The sequence below is a fragment of the Nothobranchius furzeri genome, chromosome 8, assembly GCF_043380555.1.
Source record: "Nothobranchius furzeri strain GRZ-AD chromosome 8, NfurGRZ-RIMD1, whole genome shotgun sequence".
Lineage (NCBI taxonomy): Eukaryota > Metazoa > Chordata > Actinopteri > Cyprinodontiformes > Nothobranchiidae > Nothobranchius > Nothobranchius furzeri.
This window is the reverse complement of record NC_091748.1, coordinates 40,736,360-40,754,353: the sequence shown is the minus strand read 5'-3', so window position 1 is coordinate 40,754,353 and position 17,994 is coordinate 40,736,360. Positions and strand designations below refer to the sequence as shown.

General features: G+C 44.3%; 1 protein-coding gene across 1 annotated transcript; it reads right to left on the bottom strand.

Moving 5' to 3' along the window:
* Nucleotides 1-190: 190 nt before the first annotated feature.
* On the bottom strand, nucleotides 191-13,232 carry LOC139071517 (limbic system-associated membrane protein-like). Its single transcript, XM_070554046.1, has 8 exons — nucleotides 12,988-13,232; nucleotides 12,111-12,149; nucleotides 11,737-12,018; nucleotides 2,013-2,300; nucleotides 1,680-1,937; nucleotides 1,559-1,594; nucleotides 484-565; nucleotides 191-357 (listed from the first exon to the last, which is right to left on the bottom strand). Exons 1-8 carry the CDS (start codon nucleotides 13,016-13,018, stop codon nucleotides 195-197), a joined length of 1,179 nt encoding a protein of 392 aa, XP_070410147.1. The 5' UTR covers nucleotides 13,019-13,232; the 3' UTR covers nucleotides 191-194.
* Nucleotides 13,233-17,994: the final 4,762 nt, after the last annotated feature.

Genomic DNA, 17,994 nt, shown 5'->3' with positions numbered 1-17,994 from the left:
CAGTTCTGTGAATATTGCCCTCAAACGGAAAGATGAGCAATATAAAATTAATTTGAATAGAAATGAAATCCATGTGCGTTTATCTCAGCTCCATGTTTATTTACCTCTGTTAAGCCTTCCACCGTGAAATAAAAACTTGTGTTTTATAAATCTAACATCAGCTGTTTTCTGTGACTTTGGCGGAGTGTGATCCGTTATGTTCCAGGACATAACTGCTTGTCCAACAGACTGGACATCTCCATCCAGGACAGGTCCCACTGCACTTCTGTCGCATCCTGCTTGGTGGCAGGAGCTGGCACCACTGGTATGGCTTCCTTAGTAAACACCCAGCAGCTCTGAGGGCAAAACATCTGGTATCTAAAAAAAACACAGTAATCAGTAAAGCATGCATCATTTCTTGTGATTTCAGGTTAATTTGAAACAACTTGCTCACAGCAGACAGAGTTCCTATAAGCAGACGGGTTTCCAGGTGCTGTGTTGTACCTGAAGCGCTGAACAAGCCAAGCCGATGGAGGAATCAGGAGCAGAAGCACAACACATGGAACAATGATCCATTTCCACCAACCTGAATGAGAGAACAAAGATTGTGGGAGCTTTGACCAGGGTCAGTTAGCAACATGAAACATACTGTCACAGCGCTGTTTTAAATGGTGAAAGAGCTGTTCATACTTAACACAGTAAGGGAGACATATCATGATTAGGTTTTGTTATGATTAAAAGTGTGACTATCTAAAAGCAGGAGTCTGTATGCCAGTCTGGCGCGCTGTAAATTGGTGCTACATCAATAAACTGAATTTAATTCAATTGAAACTTTTACTTGATGAGACCAAACTGGATATGTGGCTATAACGAACAGCTCCATGTTAGAAAAAAACATTGAATGATTAAATGTTTCTAATTTTAAATTCTACTATTTGCTAAATTGTTTTAAGGTTAGCCCAAATGTCAAGACACCACGACGACAAATCTACATCACCACGGTTACATAATTAAAATGTCGAGGCATCGCTTTCGGGTAAATTAACGCATGATATTCTAATAGAACTGAAGCAATGCTGTAGATTCAGTTCAATTCAGTTTATTTATAAAGCGCCAAATCACAACAAGGAACTTCCCACAGTAAACATTCCAATACAGGTCAGTTCATGAAGCCAGTCATGTAAAAAGTTTCTATAAGGAGCCCTGCAGACTGCATCGAGTCACTGACTAGTGTCAGAGTCTTCACAGCAATCCTGTTGTTGATAACTTTGAAATTTCTCAATGATGGCAGAGATTGAAGTAGTTTTTTTCATAGATGTATGCAAATACAACAGGAACTAATTTTAATCTAAAGCCTTTTTTATCCACTGTTTGTGTATTTTCACTACTTTGTCAGCGTTAGCGTGTTTTTTAAATACGTAAGATACTAATCACTGAATTCTGCACTTAACGTAAAAGCACAGAAATCCCTTTAACACAGTGACAGCTACAATAAAACAACCATGTCATACTGAAGAATCTTCATTCTGTTGAAATTAGCTGGCAAAGACTGATAACCAAATAAATTACTTTATTTTACCACTTATTGCTGTTTCTTCTTTGGATGTGAAGTTTCCTGAAAAAACACAACACTATGATCTGTTACTCATTCATGAGGATTTGAAATAAAGAACAAATGTAAAGCAAGTCTCCTGACAGACCTCTGTAGGGTGAAACTGATATCCAGCTCTCTGGACTCTGCATCTTTCCGTCCGTAGATGCACACGAATAGAAGCCTTCATGCTTCTGTGTCACATTCTTAATCGTTAGAATTGTGCTGTTGTTTGGTGAATTTATTGCTTCTCCATCTTTAAAAAATATTGCTTCCATTTGGTGGACCCCCCTGTACTGGCAGTACAAAACCACTTCATACCCTTCATACACAGGAGTTGATGGAGCCTTCAGGACGATGTTCCCATCTGTGGATCAAACGTCCAACATGTTGATTTCTCTCCAGAATGAATAACACCACTGTAAAAGAAAATGAGACTCACAGCTTACTGTAATGTTGACTGCACTGCTGCGGCCCTGCGATCCTTCACACCAGTACAAACCACCGTTTCCACTGGCAGCAATAAAAACACATTGCTTTGATTCTCCTTCACTAACAGCTCCTTCTAGTGGTGAACAGGTCTTGGGTTCAGGTCCAAGACGGCCTGGAAGAAAATGTTTCAGTCCCCAGCCTGTGGAGTTAACGCTGTCAGGGCACTGCAGGGTGAAGCGCTCCATGCTGAAGATCTGTCTGCTGTTGGGAGTCAGAGTTAGAGAGGGAGGGAGCTGATCTGAGGAGGGAGAAGGAAATAAAGTGAGCTTGGTCGATTTCATTTTAAAACGGCAGAGCTTTTTTCAGTCTGTTTGAATAATAGACCTACATTTATTCATTTGAACCACAGCACACACACATATATATATATATATATATATATATATATACCGTAAAACCTATAATATTGGCCTGTATTCAATTAACGGCCGGGTATCATATTTTGGCCGGTGTCGGAGTCGGCGGAGGTGAATAATGGCCAGTTTTTTATTGTGGCCGGGTGGAATGTGGTAACAAGCAAGTACGGGGGGCGGTTGTGTCATCCGTCTCACTTTTGATTTGCCAGTGATAGACCGCGAGGGTAACTTTAACCGTGCGGAGACGAAGAGGAGGCGAAAATTTGATATCAAGTACAAAGAGAACGTGCTGATTATGCTGCAGAACACTCTGGGGAGCAGTAGGGGTTGTATGAACTAGTCGACTTCACTGTAGGGACTTTTTATGCCTGTCATCGACTAGCCGCTGTCACGTGATAATGACCGGCAAGATGCAGCCCTCGGAAAAGACAGCAGCCTGCTGTCAGCAGGTGACAAGCTCCTGCGCTCGGGGGGCAACGCGCTGTGCCAGAGCGTCGGTACTGACACGCGATCGTTCATGTCGGTTCATTTCCTTTAATGTTTTCTGTCTTTTATTTGCGCCTGATGCGTTTCGCTGCTGTGGAGCGGGGCGCATCACCTTGTCCTCCGGTGACGCACCGATCACTGATGCGGCCGCCAAACAGCGAGCACTCCGCTGTTTTTGCGGTCGGTAGATATTTTAGAACTGCAGTCCAAAGGTAACTCATGAGGTGAATATATATGAACCCAGGTAGCAGTTTCTCTTTAGGATTGAGAGGAGATGCAGGAAGATAATAAACAGGCAGGACAGAAAAATAGTCAAATAAAAACAAGTTAGTTTTTGTACCTGCTGGTTGCAACAAACAGACACCATTGAAGGTAATCAGAAGTGAGGAACAGAAAATGAAATAATTATTTTTATGTTTAGAGCAGCAGGAACTCCGAGAGGCTGCAGGTGCATCAGTGAGTTAGCGGCCGCTGCGCAGGGGGTGGGGGGTGGGGGTGGGGGTGGGGGGGTGGGGGGGCTGAAGCAGAAACTACCGTTGTTAAAAGAAATGTGTTTAACTTTGAAAATGTAGGCGCAATTTTAATTGTCAAAAACTCCAGCGAACCATTAGTTCATTTTGCTCAAATAGAAATAGAGGCCTGCCTCTAATACTGGCCCTCCTTCCAATAAAGGCCTGGAGCTTGATTAGCTTGAGTCAAATACAGACCCGGGCCTGTGTTAGAGGATTTACGGTAATTGTAATTAAGATCTACACTGCCCGGCCAAAAAATAAAAAGAGTTGCCATCTGGATCTTACTAAGCAAACAGATACGAGCCCCCTATTGGATGATTACTTTCAGCAGGTAATACGTTATTTAACCTCAACTGGTGCAATGAGTTGTTTCTCATTTCTTAAACAACCATGTGGAAAGACAGACTGGGTGCTTGTGGAAAAGATGTTAGTCTGTTAGCGAAGGGTCAGATCATTGGCATGCATCAAGCAGAGAAAACATCTGAGGAGATTGCAGAAACGACAAAAGCTGGGTTAAGAGCTGTCCAACTGTCCAATCTTTGGGATGTGCTGGAGAGGGCTTTGTGCAGCGGTCAGACTCTACCATCAGTAATGCAAGATCTTGGTGAACATTAATGCAACACTGGATGGAAATGAATCTTGTGGTATTGCAGAAGCTTATCAAAACAAAGCCACAGCAAATGTGTGTGTAATCAAAGCTAAAGGTGTTCCAATGAAATATTAGATTGTGTGACCTTTTTATTTGGCAGGAACTTTTTTTGGGCTGGGCAGTCTATTTTGGTCAATCTGATGTGTATGTTGGATGCACAATTGGTCCTTTTTCTGCAGGTTTTAAACTTTGGTAGCCATTATAGCCTTTGAACTCAGGCAGAATGATACCAGGGTTGCTGCTCCATATTTTAGGGCGAGTCATGGATTCACAACATCATCCATCCATCCATTTTCTTCTGCTTATCCAGAGTTCAGTCGCGGGGGCAGCAGCCTAAGTCAAGAGACCCAGACTTTCCTCTCCTCAGCCACTTGGGCTAGCTCTTCAGGGGGGATCCTAAGGTGTTCCCTGGCCAGGTGAGAGACATAGTCCCTCCACCGTATCCTGGGTCTAGGTCTCCTGCTGGTTGGACGTGCACAGAAAACCTCCCAAGGGAGGCGTCCAGGAGGCATCCTAACCAGATCCCCGAGAATCTCAAGTGGCTCCTCTCAATGTGGAGGAGCAGCAGATCTACTCTGGCCCCTCCCGGATGACCAAGCTCATCACCCTATCTCTAAGGGAGAGCCCAGCCACTGTGCAGAGAAAAATCATTTTGTCTGCTTGTATCCTCAATCTCATTATTTTGGTCACTACCCATAGGTGAGGGTAGAAACGTAGATCGACCGGTAAATCAAGGGCTTCTCTTTCTGGCTCTGCTCTCTCTTCACCAAGACAGACTCGTACAACTCCTGCATCACTGCAGATGCAGCACCAATCCACCGATCAATCTTGCACTCCCTTTCCCTCACTTGTGAACAAGACCCCGAGATACTTAAACTCCTCCACTTGGGGCAGGACCTCATCCCTGACACGGAGAAGGCATTCTACCCTTTTCCAAATAAAGACCATGGTCTCAGATTTAGAGGAGTTGATTCTCATTCCAGCCTCTTTACACTCGGCTGCAAACCTCTTGAGCAAAAGCCGAAGATCACGTTCCGCTGAAGCCATCAGGACCACATCATCTGCAAAAAGCAGAGAAGCGATCATCAGGCCACCAAAACGGATGCCCTCAACACCTTGGCTGCTCCTAGAAATCCTGTCTACAGAACAGAATCGGTGACAAAGGGCAGCCTTGGCGGAGTCCAACTCTCACTAGGAACGAGCTCGACTTACTGCCGGCAATGTGGATCAAGCTGTGACACCGGTCATACAGGGACCTAACAGCCCGTATCAGAGGGCCTGGTACCCCAGCAGGGCCGTGCAGAGACCTTTGATGAGGCGGGGGCTCAAAGTAAAAAAAAAGGGGGCACTTATAGAGCAATCCAACAAGTTAGAAAATTCAGATAATGAGACCCTTGGGTTCAAACAACATAATAAAAATATATAAATTATTTTCATTAGTGTTAATGTTAGTTCATAAATAATAGTTTTAGTTTTTAAAGCTGACTTATATCTAGAGATGTTACAACCACATTTTTGCCCCTGATCCGAGTCCAAGTTGTTTCATTTTTGATTTTCTTCCAATACTAAGTCCTGTTCTGATACCAGGTGGTGATGCAACGCATTATAAAAGAAGAAAGAAGTCGTCCTTCTGTCTGTATTTGTCATTTTGTTATTTTAGCCTGAAAATGTCATTCATTCAGGAAGTACATTTAACAGAAATCAAGATACTTTATTGCTATTGCACAGGTGTACAACCAAAGATATTTTGTGCTTACTAAAGACAGCTTTAGTAAGAGGTAGTAAAAATAAATGTAAAATAAATACACCACAGAGAGTTATCAGTGTGATCTACAGCTATGTTAGCTGAGATCTTTTTCCTGTCAGTAGAAAATTCTTGATCCCATTCCATGATCTCACTGAACTTTACACTAAACATGAGAGCTCTGCTACCAACCTAACAACAACACCGTTTACACAAAGGCACCATCATCACATACGTGGCAGGAGTTGCAGAGAAACTTAGAAGAATCTTCTCCAAACACAACATCCCGGTAAACTTTAAACCCAACAGCACCCTCAGACAGAACCTGGTCCATCCAGAAGACAAAACACCCAAACAGAAGCTCAGGGTCGTTTATGCAGTCCAGTGTAGGAGCACTGTCCAGATGTTTACATTAGAGAAACTAAACAACAAGTACACAAGAACACAACACAACACAGGAGAGCCGCCTCTTCAGGTCAAAACTCTGCAGCCCACCTTCACCTGAAGGACAAGGGACACACCTTTGAAGATGACAAAGTCCACATTCCGGACAGAGAAGATAGATGGGGAGAGGAGTAAAAGCTATCTATGTAAAAAAAGTGAAAACCCCACTTTAAATTAGGGCGGGGCTTAGATTTCACCTTTCCAGAACCTATGATGCAGCTTTGAATCTCATTCAGTTTCAGTCTAGGTCACACCTTCCTGCATCTAATCAACACGATGACTCACCATCAATAGAGGCTAACGACTCATCAGGAGATGGAGAGGCGGGGTACTCAGAGTAGTTTCTGCTCTTTAAATAACAACAGACAGCTACAGTTTATGAGCTTGACTCGCCCATATTCCAGTTAGAACTGACAAAGCTCCTCAGAGGAGAAGTGAAACGTTTTAAAGAAACCAAAGAAGTCCAGTTGCCTTCATCTGAACTCTTTGGAGTAATAGTCAATAATAAAAAATACATAATAAAGTAATAAAACGTATATAATTATGCTCACATTCACTTTTACCATCTCTTTGTGGGAGGCGGAACATTTGTCACGGTTAACCCTCTTATGACCATAAATATAACTGGTATTTGTTTGTTTTGTGGCTTTAAAATTGTAATTTAAGTGCAAAATGTTTGCAACTCTGCTCCTTTTTTCAGAACAACGTCAGCTTTCAGTGTCTGGTTTGTATTTAGTGTTTATGTTTATTAAAGTCTATAAAACTGCAGCTTAAATAAAAAAAACAGATTTGAATTTTCTTTACATTTATTACTAAACAGGAGCTTCAAAATGAAGCTGAATAATTTAGTAAACAGATAAGTGTTCAAATAAAAACCAGTGTGACTTTAATCTGTCCCTCCTCATGTCTCCATCTACAGAAACAGCCTTCTGGGACACCTGACCAACCAGGTGGATTTTATTTGTGACGTTTCCATAACTTTATAAAAGCTGCTGATGAAGATGATCAGATCATCTCCTCCTTTCAGTTCTCGCTCTCCCGTTCGCTCGTTTCGTTCAGTGACGCTGCAAAGCTGGTTTCCTTCCAATAGCGATTTTTGGAGGAACATGAATTACATCATGTAATACCTCATTGGAAATCTCGTTTTATGTACTTTTAGAACCCGTTTGAATTTTTTTATTTGATTAGTAATTCAGAAGTTATGACCCGGAGAATCTAGAGTGAGAAACATCCGTGATTCTTTGTGAGTTTCTTCCAACACTTCAGGAGGTCTCATGTCTCATTTTCTGTCCCAGACATGCAGCTACCTGACTCTGCTCCACACACACTAACCACCATCTCAAACGCACGTAAACAAAAGCTCTGATATTAAAATCTATCCAGCTGACGTGAAGAAGGCAGAAAAAAACTTACAGTTAGATCAGGGATTCCCAAAGTGTGGTGCCGCTAGGGGGTGCGCGAGGTGAAAAGTGTAATGGCTGCAGAGCTCAGAGAAGTCTGTCAAAAGTCACCATTAGCGTAGCCAGAAACTCATTTGTGGGTGGGCCATAGAAAATGTAAGTGGACCCAATAAACGTAATTGAAAACAAGTATATTTTGCTTGTGTGTGTGTGTGTGTGTGTGTGTGTGTGTGTGTGTGTGTCCTCCGCACATGCCCTAGCTCAGGGGTCGGCAATCCACAGCTCCGGAGCCGCATGCGGCTCTTCCATCCATCTGATGCGGCTCTCTGTGCTTGTAAAATAATGAATGGATATTTAAATAAAATGCTTTATATTTTACTGCATTAACTTTACATCTGTAAGCTAATTCTAAATGTAAAGATTGTCTGCGTGAACCTGAACAGGTCCAACCCGGTCTACTGTGTGACCGGGTTGACGCGTCACGCTTGTGCGTAATCATATGCGCTTTATGAGCTGAAGACGATGTGAGATTCTGGGATTCTCCTCAGACGCCACATTGGAGACAGGAACAAGCACAATTCAGCCAAAGTTTCATCATCAGGGAACATTTTCTAAGTGACAAGTCTCTCTGAGAGACCGGGTTTGGAAAACTCTTGCTTCAGTGGAAGGAATCTTCCCGCATGCGCTCTGGTTCTGCGATGCGCTCCAAGCCCCTCTCCACATCTTCAGCTCGCTGTGTACCTTATGTACGCGCTGACTGAGCGGTGTCCAGATCAGATGTTCAGAAGGAAATCTTTTCTTGAGTGATTTAGCTACATCTGCGATGTGCGTAACGAATAAAATGTCAGTTCGTCTGCATGCGTCAGGGTAATTCTTTCTATTCTTTCTCCGTCAAAATAAACGGTCAAATACGGGAACTGTCCGGTCAACACAAGCCCTGCTTTTAACTGTTCTGTTTTCTTGTGAAAATTGTTACAAATTAAACTTGATTACCACCAGAGCCAGGCGCACTGCGCCGTTATCTCCGTCGCTGTAAATGAGGGAAAAACAAAATGATCGGATCCTTTTCTGACCTTCCCCACCTACAAAGTTTAATTACAACAATCAAACGTGACAGAGCCTGGATTTGTATTCTGAACAGTCTAAACATGTTTTAAAAAGAAACGTGTGACAAAAGTGGCACCTGCTCAGTAAAACCACCAACAGGGTGAAAAATATCTAAATATTGTCGGCAGAGACGGGCTACAACTTCTGGATCCACTTTATATAAATCCTTTTATTGATTATCTTCTTATGAAAGATAACTTTGACGTACACGAGCGACCGGTACCGGCTGCTGTCACCTGTTGTGAGCAGCTCTCTGCTGTCTGAGGGTAGGCCCCGCCCACAACGCTGCGGCTGCTGCGGTGTTTTCTTTACTGTGGGAGACGGGTAATAATGGCTCTTTGATGGGAACAGGTTGCCGACCCCTGGTTTAGCGTGATGTTTGATATATATATATGTGATGTGGGGCTGGGGGGTGCGTCAACATGGTCGGGACATAGAAGGGGGTGCGCGGCTAAATAAGTTTGGGAACCACTGAGTTAGATGAACGCAGACTCCTGCCCGCAGGCATAACACCGGTCTGTCGTCTCCATGGCTACAAGGTAGAGCGACAGCAGGAACAACCAATCACACGTTAGTATGATGCGGCAGAGCCAATCTGTGAGCTTGTAGGTGGGTCTAAAGCCGGGCGTACACTGTGCGACTTTTTCACTTTTTTGAGCCGATTTTCCAGTCGTGTGAGAATCCACGACATCGGGGCGAGTTTTGCGCCGAGCGGTCGTGTAGTGTACAGGGGGTTACGAGAGGCGATTAACACCACGTGACCAGCCGCCGATCAGCAGTCGTGAGGTCGCAGGGACTTCTGGTGTGTTTAATATTTCGCTCGTCCCTCGTGAGGGTATCGCACTGTTGAAGCGGCGCTGCGAGCAGCTGCGAGCAGCTACGATCCAAAAAGTATCAGAACCGCTCACGGCGCATGCGCGCGCGATCCTGCATCAACGCCGGCCGGTCGCTCGCTATTTCCCTAATAACACACGCTGTGCGTTTTTGTTTCTACACGTTTTTTTTACTCACAAAGATTGTCAAGAAAGCGTGTTTGTCGTGTTCATGTCAAATTAAACTGATCACAAAACACAGATTTACTTTCTTTATTTCGTTTCCTCATCCAACCCCCATAAATCCCTGTGTGTCCTCCTGCAGCACTCCCGAAGGACAACAGGCAAGACAAAAAAGTCTGACGTGTTGAGTAAAAACTGCTATTTTTAGCACATTTTTAGGGCCGACGTGTTGCTACCAGACGTACAGTGTGAGCACATGACTCGTGAGATCTGCTCTGCGAGGAAGTCGTACAGTTTGAGCTGAAGCTGAGTGCTGCGAGTGAAAAAGTCGCACAGTGTACGCCCGGCTTAAGGGAAAATAGCCTTCAGCTTGAGGCGGCTGCCTCCGCATGGTCCTAGTGCCCGATTTGTATCACAGTATAACAGTTTTGTGCGGTAAAATCTGACGAACGACCAGAAAAAGGGCACTTTGAGCACTTCGGACAAAGGAGCAGGTGCTCAAGCACCCTCTGCCCCACGTGCCTGTACCCCACGCTTTCCCCCAGTGCTTTATAAGCCTGGCGGCCTGCCAGGCTTTGCTTGCCTACCCGCCAGGCTAAGCGTCATGCCCCGCCCTCCTCCCCGACCCTACCGTGTCCGCTGACATGAACGGCACAGCGAAACTAGAGCCCTCCATCAGCTGATACTGGTAAGAAACAGCAGCGGAACGTGTGCATCCCTAACTGCCGGTGTCCACCAGCGGGTTCGGGGGTTGCCACCACGACAGGCACCAACAACCCTGCGGCCACAGCTCTGGTCAGCCACCTCAACAATGGAGGCACGGAACAGGGCCCGTTCGGACTCAATGTCCCCCGCTTCTCCCGGAACATTTTAGAAGTTCTGTCGGAGGTGGGAATTAAAGATCCTTCTGACAGGTGACTCTGGCAGAGGTTCCCAGCAGACCCTCACAATACGTTTTATGACATCACTGCAACAGTAATGGATGGTTGTGATGCTGGTCTTGAAAGTGCAAAATGTTGCCAGGACTACAAACAGTGTGATAAACATTTCAGCTTATCAACGCAGTTGGAATGGACCCAACTCCATAGTACTGCTGTCATCTTAAAACAGCTCCAATATGTTAAATTACAGAATGAATCATGAAAACTTTGTCATGTAAATGTTTATACTGCTGTCAGATTTCCATTACACTGTTATTTCAGCAGAAAAACTAAGAAAAATCTCATACGACTTGTCTAGCAGCAGCAGTAGCTCAGGAGGTAGAGTGGGTTGTCCAGTACTCGAAGGGTTGTAGAGTCGATCCCAGCTCCCGGTGAAGAATGCTGCCTTTGTGTCCTTGGGCATGACACTAAACCCACCTTGCCTCCTGGTGGTGTTTGGAAGGACTGGTAGTGCCCGTACTTGGTAGCCTCACCTCTGGCAGTGTGCCCTGGGGCAGCTGTGGCTACGTTGTAGCTCATCACCACCAGAGTGTGAATGTGTGTGAATGGATGGATTATACAGTGTAAAGCACTTTGGAGTCTTCTGACTCTGAAAGGTGCTATAGAAGTGCAGTCATTTATCATTTTATCACTATGGGATGCACCAAAGTGCTGCTGCTGGTCACATTTACTCGTTAATAACCTGAACATTTCACCAGTATTGTGTTAGACCAACAAAGTGAAGTTTTATTAAAAATGTATTAACCTTGCAACACTAGAGTCTGGAGAAAGCAACAATCTTCTCATGTCTTAGCTGTGCGCTGACTAACCGTTAGCTCATCTATCAAACTGGATTTAAATACTATTTCTCTGAACAGAGGCCCTTCAACATAATTGTCTATAGCTTTCATACAGAAAATGAAGTTAAATGGTTGACAGTTCCTTTTACTGGTTGGTGCGTTATTTTGCAGCAGCCAGTCTAATACAGCTATGTGTGTTCTGATGAGCAGGTGGGAGAAACCTGAAGCCACCATGCAGGGGTAGCATCTGCCTCTGCTCACCTGACACATGGAGTACAACCTTCACTTCAGTGGTGGTGTTGCTCTCCCTCTGCTCTGCTCTGCACCAGTAGTTGCCTGCATCCTCTCTTGTTATTGCTCTGATGGAGAAGCTGTCACCAGAGACCCAAGGTCTGAGATTCAGGGCTAGAGTTGTGTTTTCTATGTTCCTGTACCAGCTGTAGGTCCATGGAACAGTGGAGTTAGACTCCACTCTGCACTGCAGCAACACATACTCTCCCGGGTACACTTTTGATCCTGGAGGCCACACAGACACAAAAGGCTCTGCGGAAGCAGCAAACATTCATTATAATCTTGTAATGTGTGTCAGAAATGTTGCATTTGTGTTGTTTTTGTGTGTTTAGCTTCTCTCATACCTTCTGGGTCAGCGACATGGAGACTGAGTGCAGCCACACCTGAAACTCAGAGAAGCACACAAACAAATCTGCTGATGATCTACAGCAGCTCTGGTTTCGCATGCCCTCAGGGGGAAGCCCAGATTGTTCTCACATGGCAAAATGCCAGATCAGATTTTAGGATTACACAATCAAGTAACGTTTAAAAGAGGCTTTCTTTGCATGAGAGATGGGTGCATCAAAGGGCTGTAAGACACAACAATCCCTCGCTTTGCCAAGACATCACTTTGAAGCCCATCTGAGCTCCTTTTTACCTTACACACACACACACACACACACACACACACACACACACACACACACACACACACACACACACACACACACACACAGCACCGTTACACACAGCATGTCAGAGAGCTGAGCTTCCCATTCCTTAATGAGGCTGTTTAGACCGTTATGCTCCCCATGGGAGCACAAGGAATGTACACATATTTGCTGTATTTTCCTGCCAGACACCCACACTCAGCAGAGTAACACGGCGCTACGATGATCAGAAAGTTTTGACACATAACTCAAAGCTGTCAAGGATGGAAAGAACGACACGGAAATTTGGCAGGCCTGTCCAAATCATTTCCATTAGCCTTATTCAGATTCTGGCTGGTGTGCATCATTTAAATTTTTTTCTGCACTGTCTGGAAGGCCAAGTTGCAGCATAGCAGTTTAGTTGAATTTATAACCCTGTACACCGTCTGACTGATATCTGCATGGAATACAAGCAAAGAGCCTGGCTCCGGGTCTTTATCACTGACAGCAAAATGCTTCTTGGAAGCTGTTTATTCGTCTGCTCAGAAATGCCAATTTGAAGATGTGTAAAATATAGCAATGTGATACTCACCCAGCAGAGAGGAAACAAAGACGATGATCATTCTGTCAAGGATTGAAAGTCCACATTTACTGATACGCAACTACTTTCCTTATTTTTAAGCAAGAAAAAAAAATATATATACGTATATGTGTGTGTGTGTGTGTGTGTGTGTGTGTATTTAGAAAGTTTTAGTAGAAAAAATGTTGGAAGTCCGGCAATGTTTTCCAGAACCTCTTTATTTGAGGGGCTGTGAGGCATAATGATGTCTGTGTGGAGGAGTGAATGTCACAGAGATGGTCATCTTGGTGGAGACATTTCCTTCCGCCGACAACCAGTTAAACAAAGCAGTCATGTGACAGCAGAGCTGGGTGCAGGCATCCACATTTCACTGTCAGCATTAAACAAGCTTTGTTAATGTAGTTCCAGTTCTGTTTTTGTAGTGTAGTGTTTTTGTATAATACTAATTCATTAAAACTATTCCAGAAGTTATTATTATTATTATTATTATTATTATTATTATTATTATTATTATTATTATCCGCCTGTCGATCGACAGGCAAATTGGTTCGTCGTCTGCAGCGATGCGGACGCTGAGCCGATCTGTCGTGGGGAAGAGGGAGCTGAGCCAGAAAGCCAGGCTCTCGATTTACCGGTCGATCTACGTCCCAATCCTCACCTATGGTCATGAGCTTTGGGTAATGACCGAAAGAACGAGATCGCGGATACAAGCGGCCGAAATGAGTTTCCTCCGTAGGGTGGCCGGGCTCAGCCTTAGAGATAGGGTGAGGAGCTCGGACATTCGGGAGGGACTCGGAGTAGAACCGCTGCTCCTCCGGATCGAAAGGAGCCAGTTGAGGTGGTTTGGGCATCTGGTCAGGATGCCTCCTGGACGCCTCCCCGGGGAGGTGTTTCGGGCATGTCCTGCCGGCAGAAGGCCCCCGAGTCGACCCAGGACACATTGGAGAGGTTACATCTCCAATCTGGTCCGGGAACGCCTTGGGGTCCTGCCGGAGGAGCTGGTGGAGGTGGCCGGGGAGAGGACAGTCTGGAGTTCCCTTGTTGGGATGCTGCCCCCGCGATCCGGACCCGGACAAGCGGAGGAAGACGACGATGATGATGATGATGATGATTATTATTATTATTTATTTTATTATTATTATTATTATTATTATTATCCATCCATCCATCCATTGTCCAAACCCGCTTGTCCATGTAGGGTCGCGGGGGCTGGTGCCTATCCCCAGCGGTCAATGGGCAATCAGGTGGGGTACACCCTGGACAGAGAGCCAGTCAATCGCAGGGCAACACAGAGACACACAGGACAAACAATCATGCTCACACACTCACACCTAAGGACAATTTAGACAGACCAATTAACCTAACAGTCATGTTTTTGGACTGTGGGAGGAAGCCGGAGAACCCGGAGAGAACCCACGCATGCACAGGGAGAACACGCAAACTCCATGCAGAGAGATCCCAGGCCGGGAGGCGAACCCAGGACCTTCTCGCTACAAGGCAAAAGCTCTAACCACTGAACAGCTCTATTATTATTATTATTATTATTATTATTATTATTATTATTATTATCGAGATTTATTTGTTTTATTCTTTCAGCTAAATATTTTAGTTTCTTTCCAGAACCAGCAAACTTGGCTGTTTATTTTCTCTTGAGGAGCATTTATTTAAATGGTAAATGACCTGTATTCTTAGGCCTTCTCGGGGTTCTACAACCCCTCAAGGTGCTTTACAGAACAATCAGTCATTCACCCATTCACACACTGGTGGGGATGAGCTACGATGTAGCCACAGCTGCCCTGGAGTTCATTGACAGAGGTGAGGCCTGACAAATACAGGCGCCACCGGTCCCTCCGACCACCACCAGCAGGCAAGGTGGGTTTAGTGTGTTGCCCAAAGACACAACAGCAGCATTCTCTGGTCAGAGCCAGGATCAAACCTGCAACCTTCCTATTACTGGACAGCCCGCTCTACCTCCTAAGCTACTGCTTTAGGAATGACTGCTAAAGAAATTTTAATTATGAAAACCCCAACATTCACCTTTTACTTCAGTTTACAATCTCAACATATATGAGGTTCAAGTCGAGCTGATATTTTATTAAACATATAAAAAGATCTTTTAGATTTGACTAAATGCCCATAATAACTTTAACCTTTCAAATTTACGAATACTGAGACACAGTTTCTAATATAATTCTTGTGCACCTCCACTCAGCTAAAAGTGGTGGTTTTGACCGAAATTCCCTGAAATAAAAAAATCAAACAAATTGTGATTATCACCTAAATGCAAACACCTCCACTTCATTAAGCAATGGATCAAAATGTTATTACGTATAATTTGATTTGTGGCTGTTTAGTCACATTGTCTAAAGTCACGGCTAAAGATGAATGATGGTAACCTACAGTAAGAGATGCACATTGTATTATATTGACTATGCTGTGTTACAACCTAACACTTTAAATATGTGTGGGGCTTTTGTACAATTTATAGTATTTCTACCAGTTTGAAAAAGTAAAAGTCAATGAACAATATTTTGGATTTACCCCCACAAAAGTATTTAGCAGTTACAACTATACCTTTTTTTGCCCATTTCTGAAGTGAATCAACTATTGATTCAGAAAATCAACCAGCTTTAGGAGATAGTGAAACTTTTAAAAGGCCATCTAGACAGGGTAGTATTTTACCTCTAACCACTCATGCACTGCTTGACCTTTACTAAAAGGCATAAGGTCTTTCTAAGGCGTAAAGGTTAACTTGTGTTAGGTCTCTCTGGGAGCATCAACAGGATATCTGCATTGATTTGTGCAAATAAAGGGTCAACGTTCATTTACCACTGTAGAACTCTTAACCAGTAACTGAGGCTACTGGGATCCAGATTCACCACTTCTCCTGCTACCTTTGAGACATGACCTTAGATTTATAGTTGAAAATGGATGGATGGATGGATGGACGGACAAATAGATGGATATATGGATGGATAGATGATGGATAGATGGATGGATGGATGGACGGACGGACAAATGGATGGATGGATGGATGGATGGATGGATGGATGGATGGATGGATGGATGGATGGATGGATGGACGGACAAATGGATGGATATATGGATGGATAGATGATGGATAGATGGATGGATGGATGGACGGACGGACGAATGGATGGATGGATGGATGGATGGATGGATGGATGGATGGATGGACGGACGGACGAATGGATGGATGGATGGATGGATGGATGGATGGATGGACGGACAAAGGGATGGATATATGGATGGATAGATGATGGATAGATGGATGGATGGATGGACGGACGGACGAATGGATGGATGGATGGACGGACAAATGGATGGATATATGGATGGATAGATGATGGATAGATGGATGGATGGATGGACGGACGGACGAATGGATGGATGGATGGATGGATGGATGGATGGATGGATGGATGAATGGATGGATGGATGGATGGATGGATGGATGGACAAATGGATGGATATATGGATGGATAGATGATGGATAGATGGATGGATGGATGGATGGACGGACGGACGAATGGATGGATGGACGGACAAATGGATGGATAGATGATGGATAGATGGATGGATGGATGGACGGACGGACGAATGGATGGATGGATGGATGGATGGATGGATGGATGAATGGATGGATGGATGGATGGATGGATGGATGGATGGATGGATGGACGGACAAATGGATGGATATATGGATGGATAGATGATGGATAGATGGATGGATGGATGGACGGACGGACGAATGGATGGATGGATGGATGGATGGATGGACGGACGAATGGATGGATGGATGGATGGATGGATGGATGGATGGATGGATGGATGGATGGATGGATGGACGGACGGACAAATGGATGGATATATGGATGGATAGATGATGGATAGATGGATGGATGGATGGATGGATGGACGGACGGACGAATGGATGGATGGATGGATGGATGGATGGACGGACGGACAGCTTGGTTTCTGCAGGAACTGTTTGTTCATCGGCTTTGCAGGTGCAAAAAGGTTTTGACGACGTGTCAAAATTTTTATTGTTTAATGAGGTTTATTACAGGTGGCCGGCCTGAAGCGATTCTCTAGAACTGTCGAATCACTCAGGATGATCCAGTTTTAAGGTTTTGATGTAATGATTTGCACAGCCAATCAAAGGCTGACAAGTTTGAGAGATGTTACCAAGACAACTCAGAAAGACGCCTTCTTGATACAGGACGTTCTGACTGGTTTAAAAGTCTCCATGTGTTGGAGTTTAACTTAACCGTACTTGTAATTGTGTGAGTGCAGATGTGAGGACCTCGTCGTCAAAACATGTTGAACACATTGCAGGTTCTAGTAGACATAAACACAACATAACATCCATTCAGTGAGCACAGATTAATGAAGCATTTCATTATACTATAATTATTATAAGTAGTAATAAACAAATGTTTATTTAATGATTATCTAGATTATAAGTAATGGAAGAAGTTCATGTTGATTTAAGAAATCATTCTTGAATTTAGCAGTTGATTTGAGCTGGAGTTCTTCCTTCTGCGGAGGCAGCCAGATGGGACCTTGGGAAAGAAAGTTACTGTTTATCTTTCAGAGCTGCAGAGTCTGTGAGTCCCAGCTGGTATGAAGGCAGGCTCATTTAAAGGGAACACATGCAGTGTTGTGTCTCCTTTCTGACCGGATGTTGAATAGATGTTGAAAGGTCAGACTGTACCTAAACTGACCATTGCTGGATGTTACACAGGTCAACTCATAGACTTTCTTGATGAACACGACACCTTGCTCTCCTCCATTCCGGAGCACGACTGTCCCACAATGGTCCTTGGAGCTGACACCGGAAAACTGTCGACAACCTAGATCTCCTCCGGCGCTGTGCTTTCACTGGGGGTCGGTGTGAGGGTACTGACGTCGTTAGGAGGGATGTGTATCCACAAACTACTCAAGTCCGAGTGGAGAGATTCGGTGAGACAAGCTTGTTGCTTGTTGTTGTTGTTT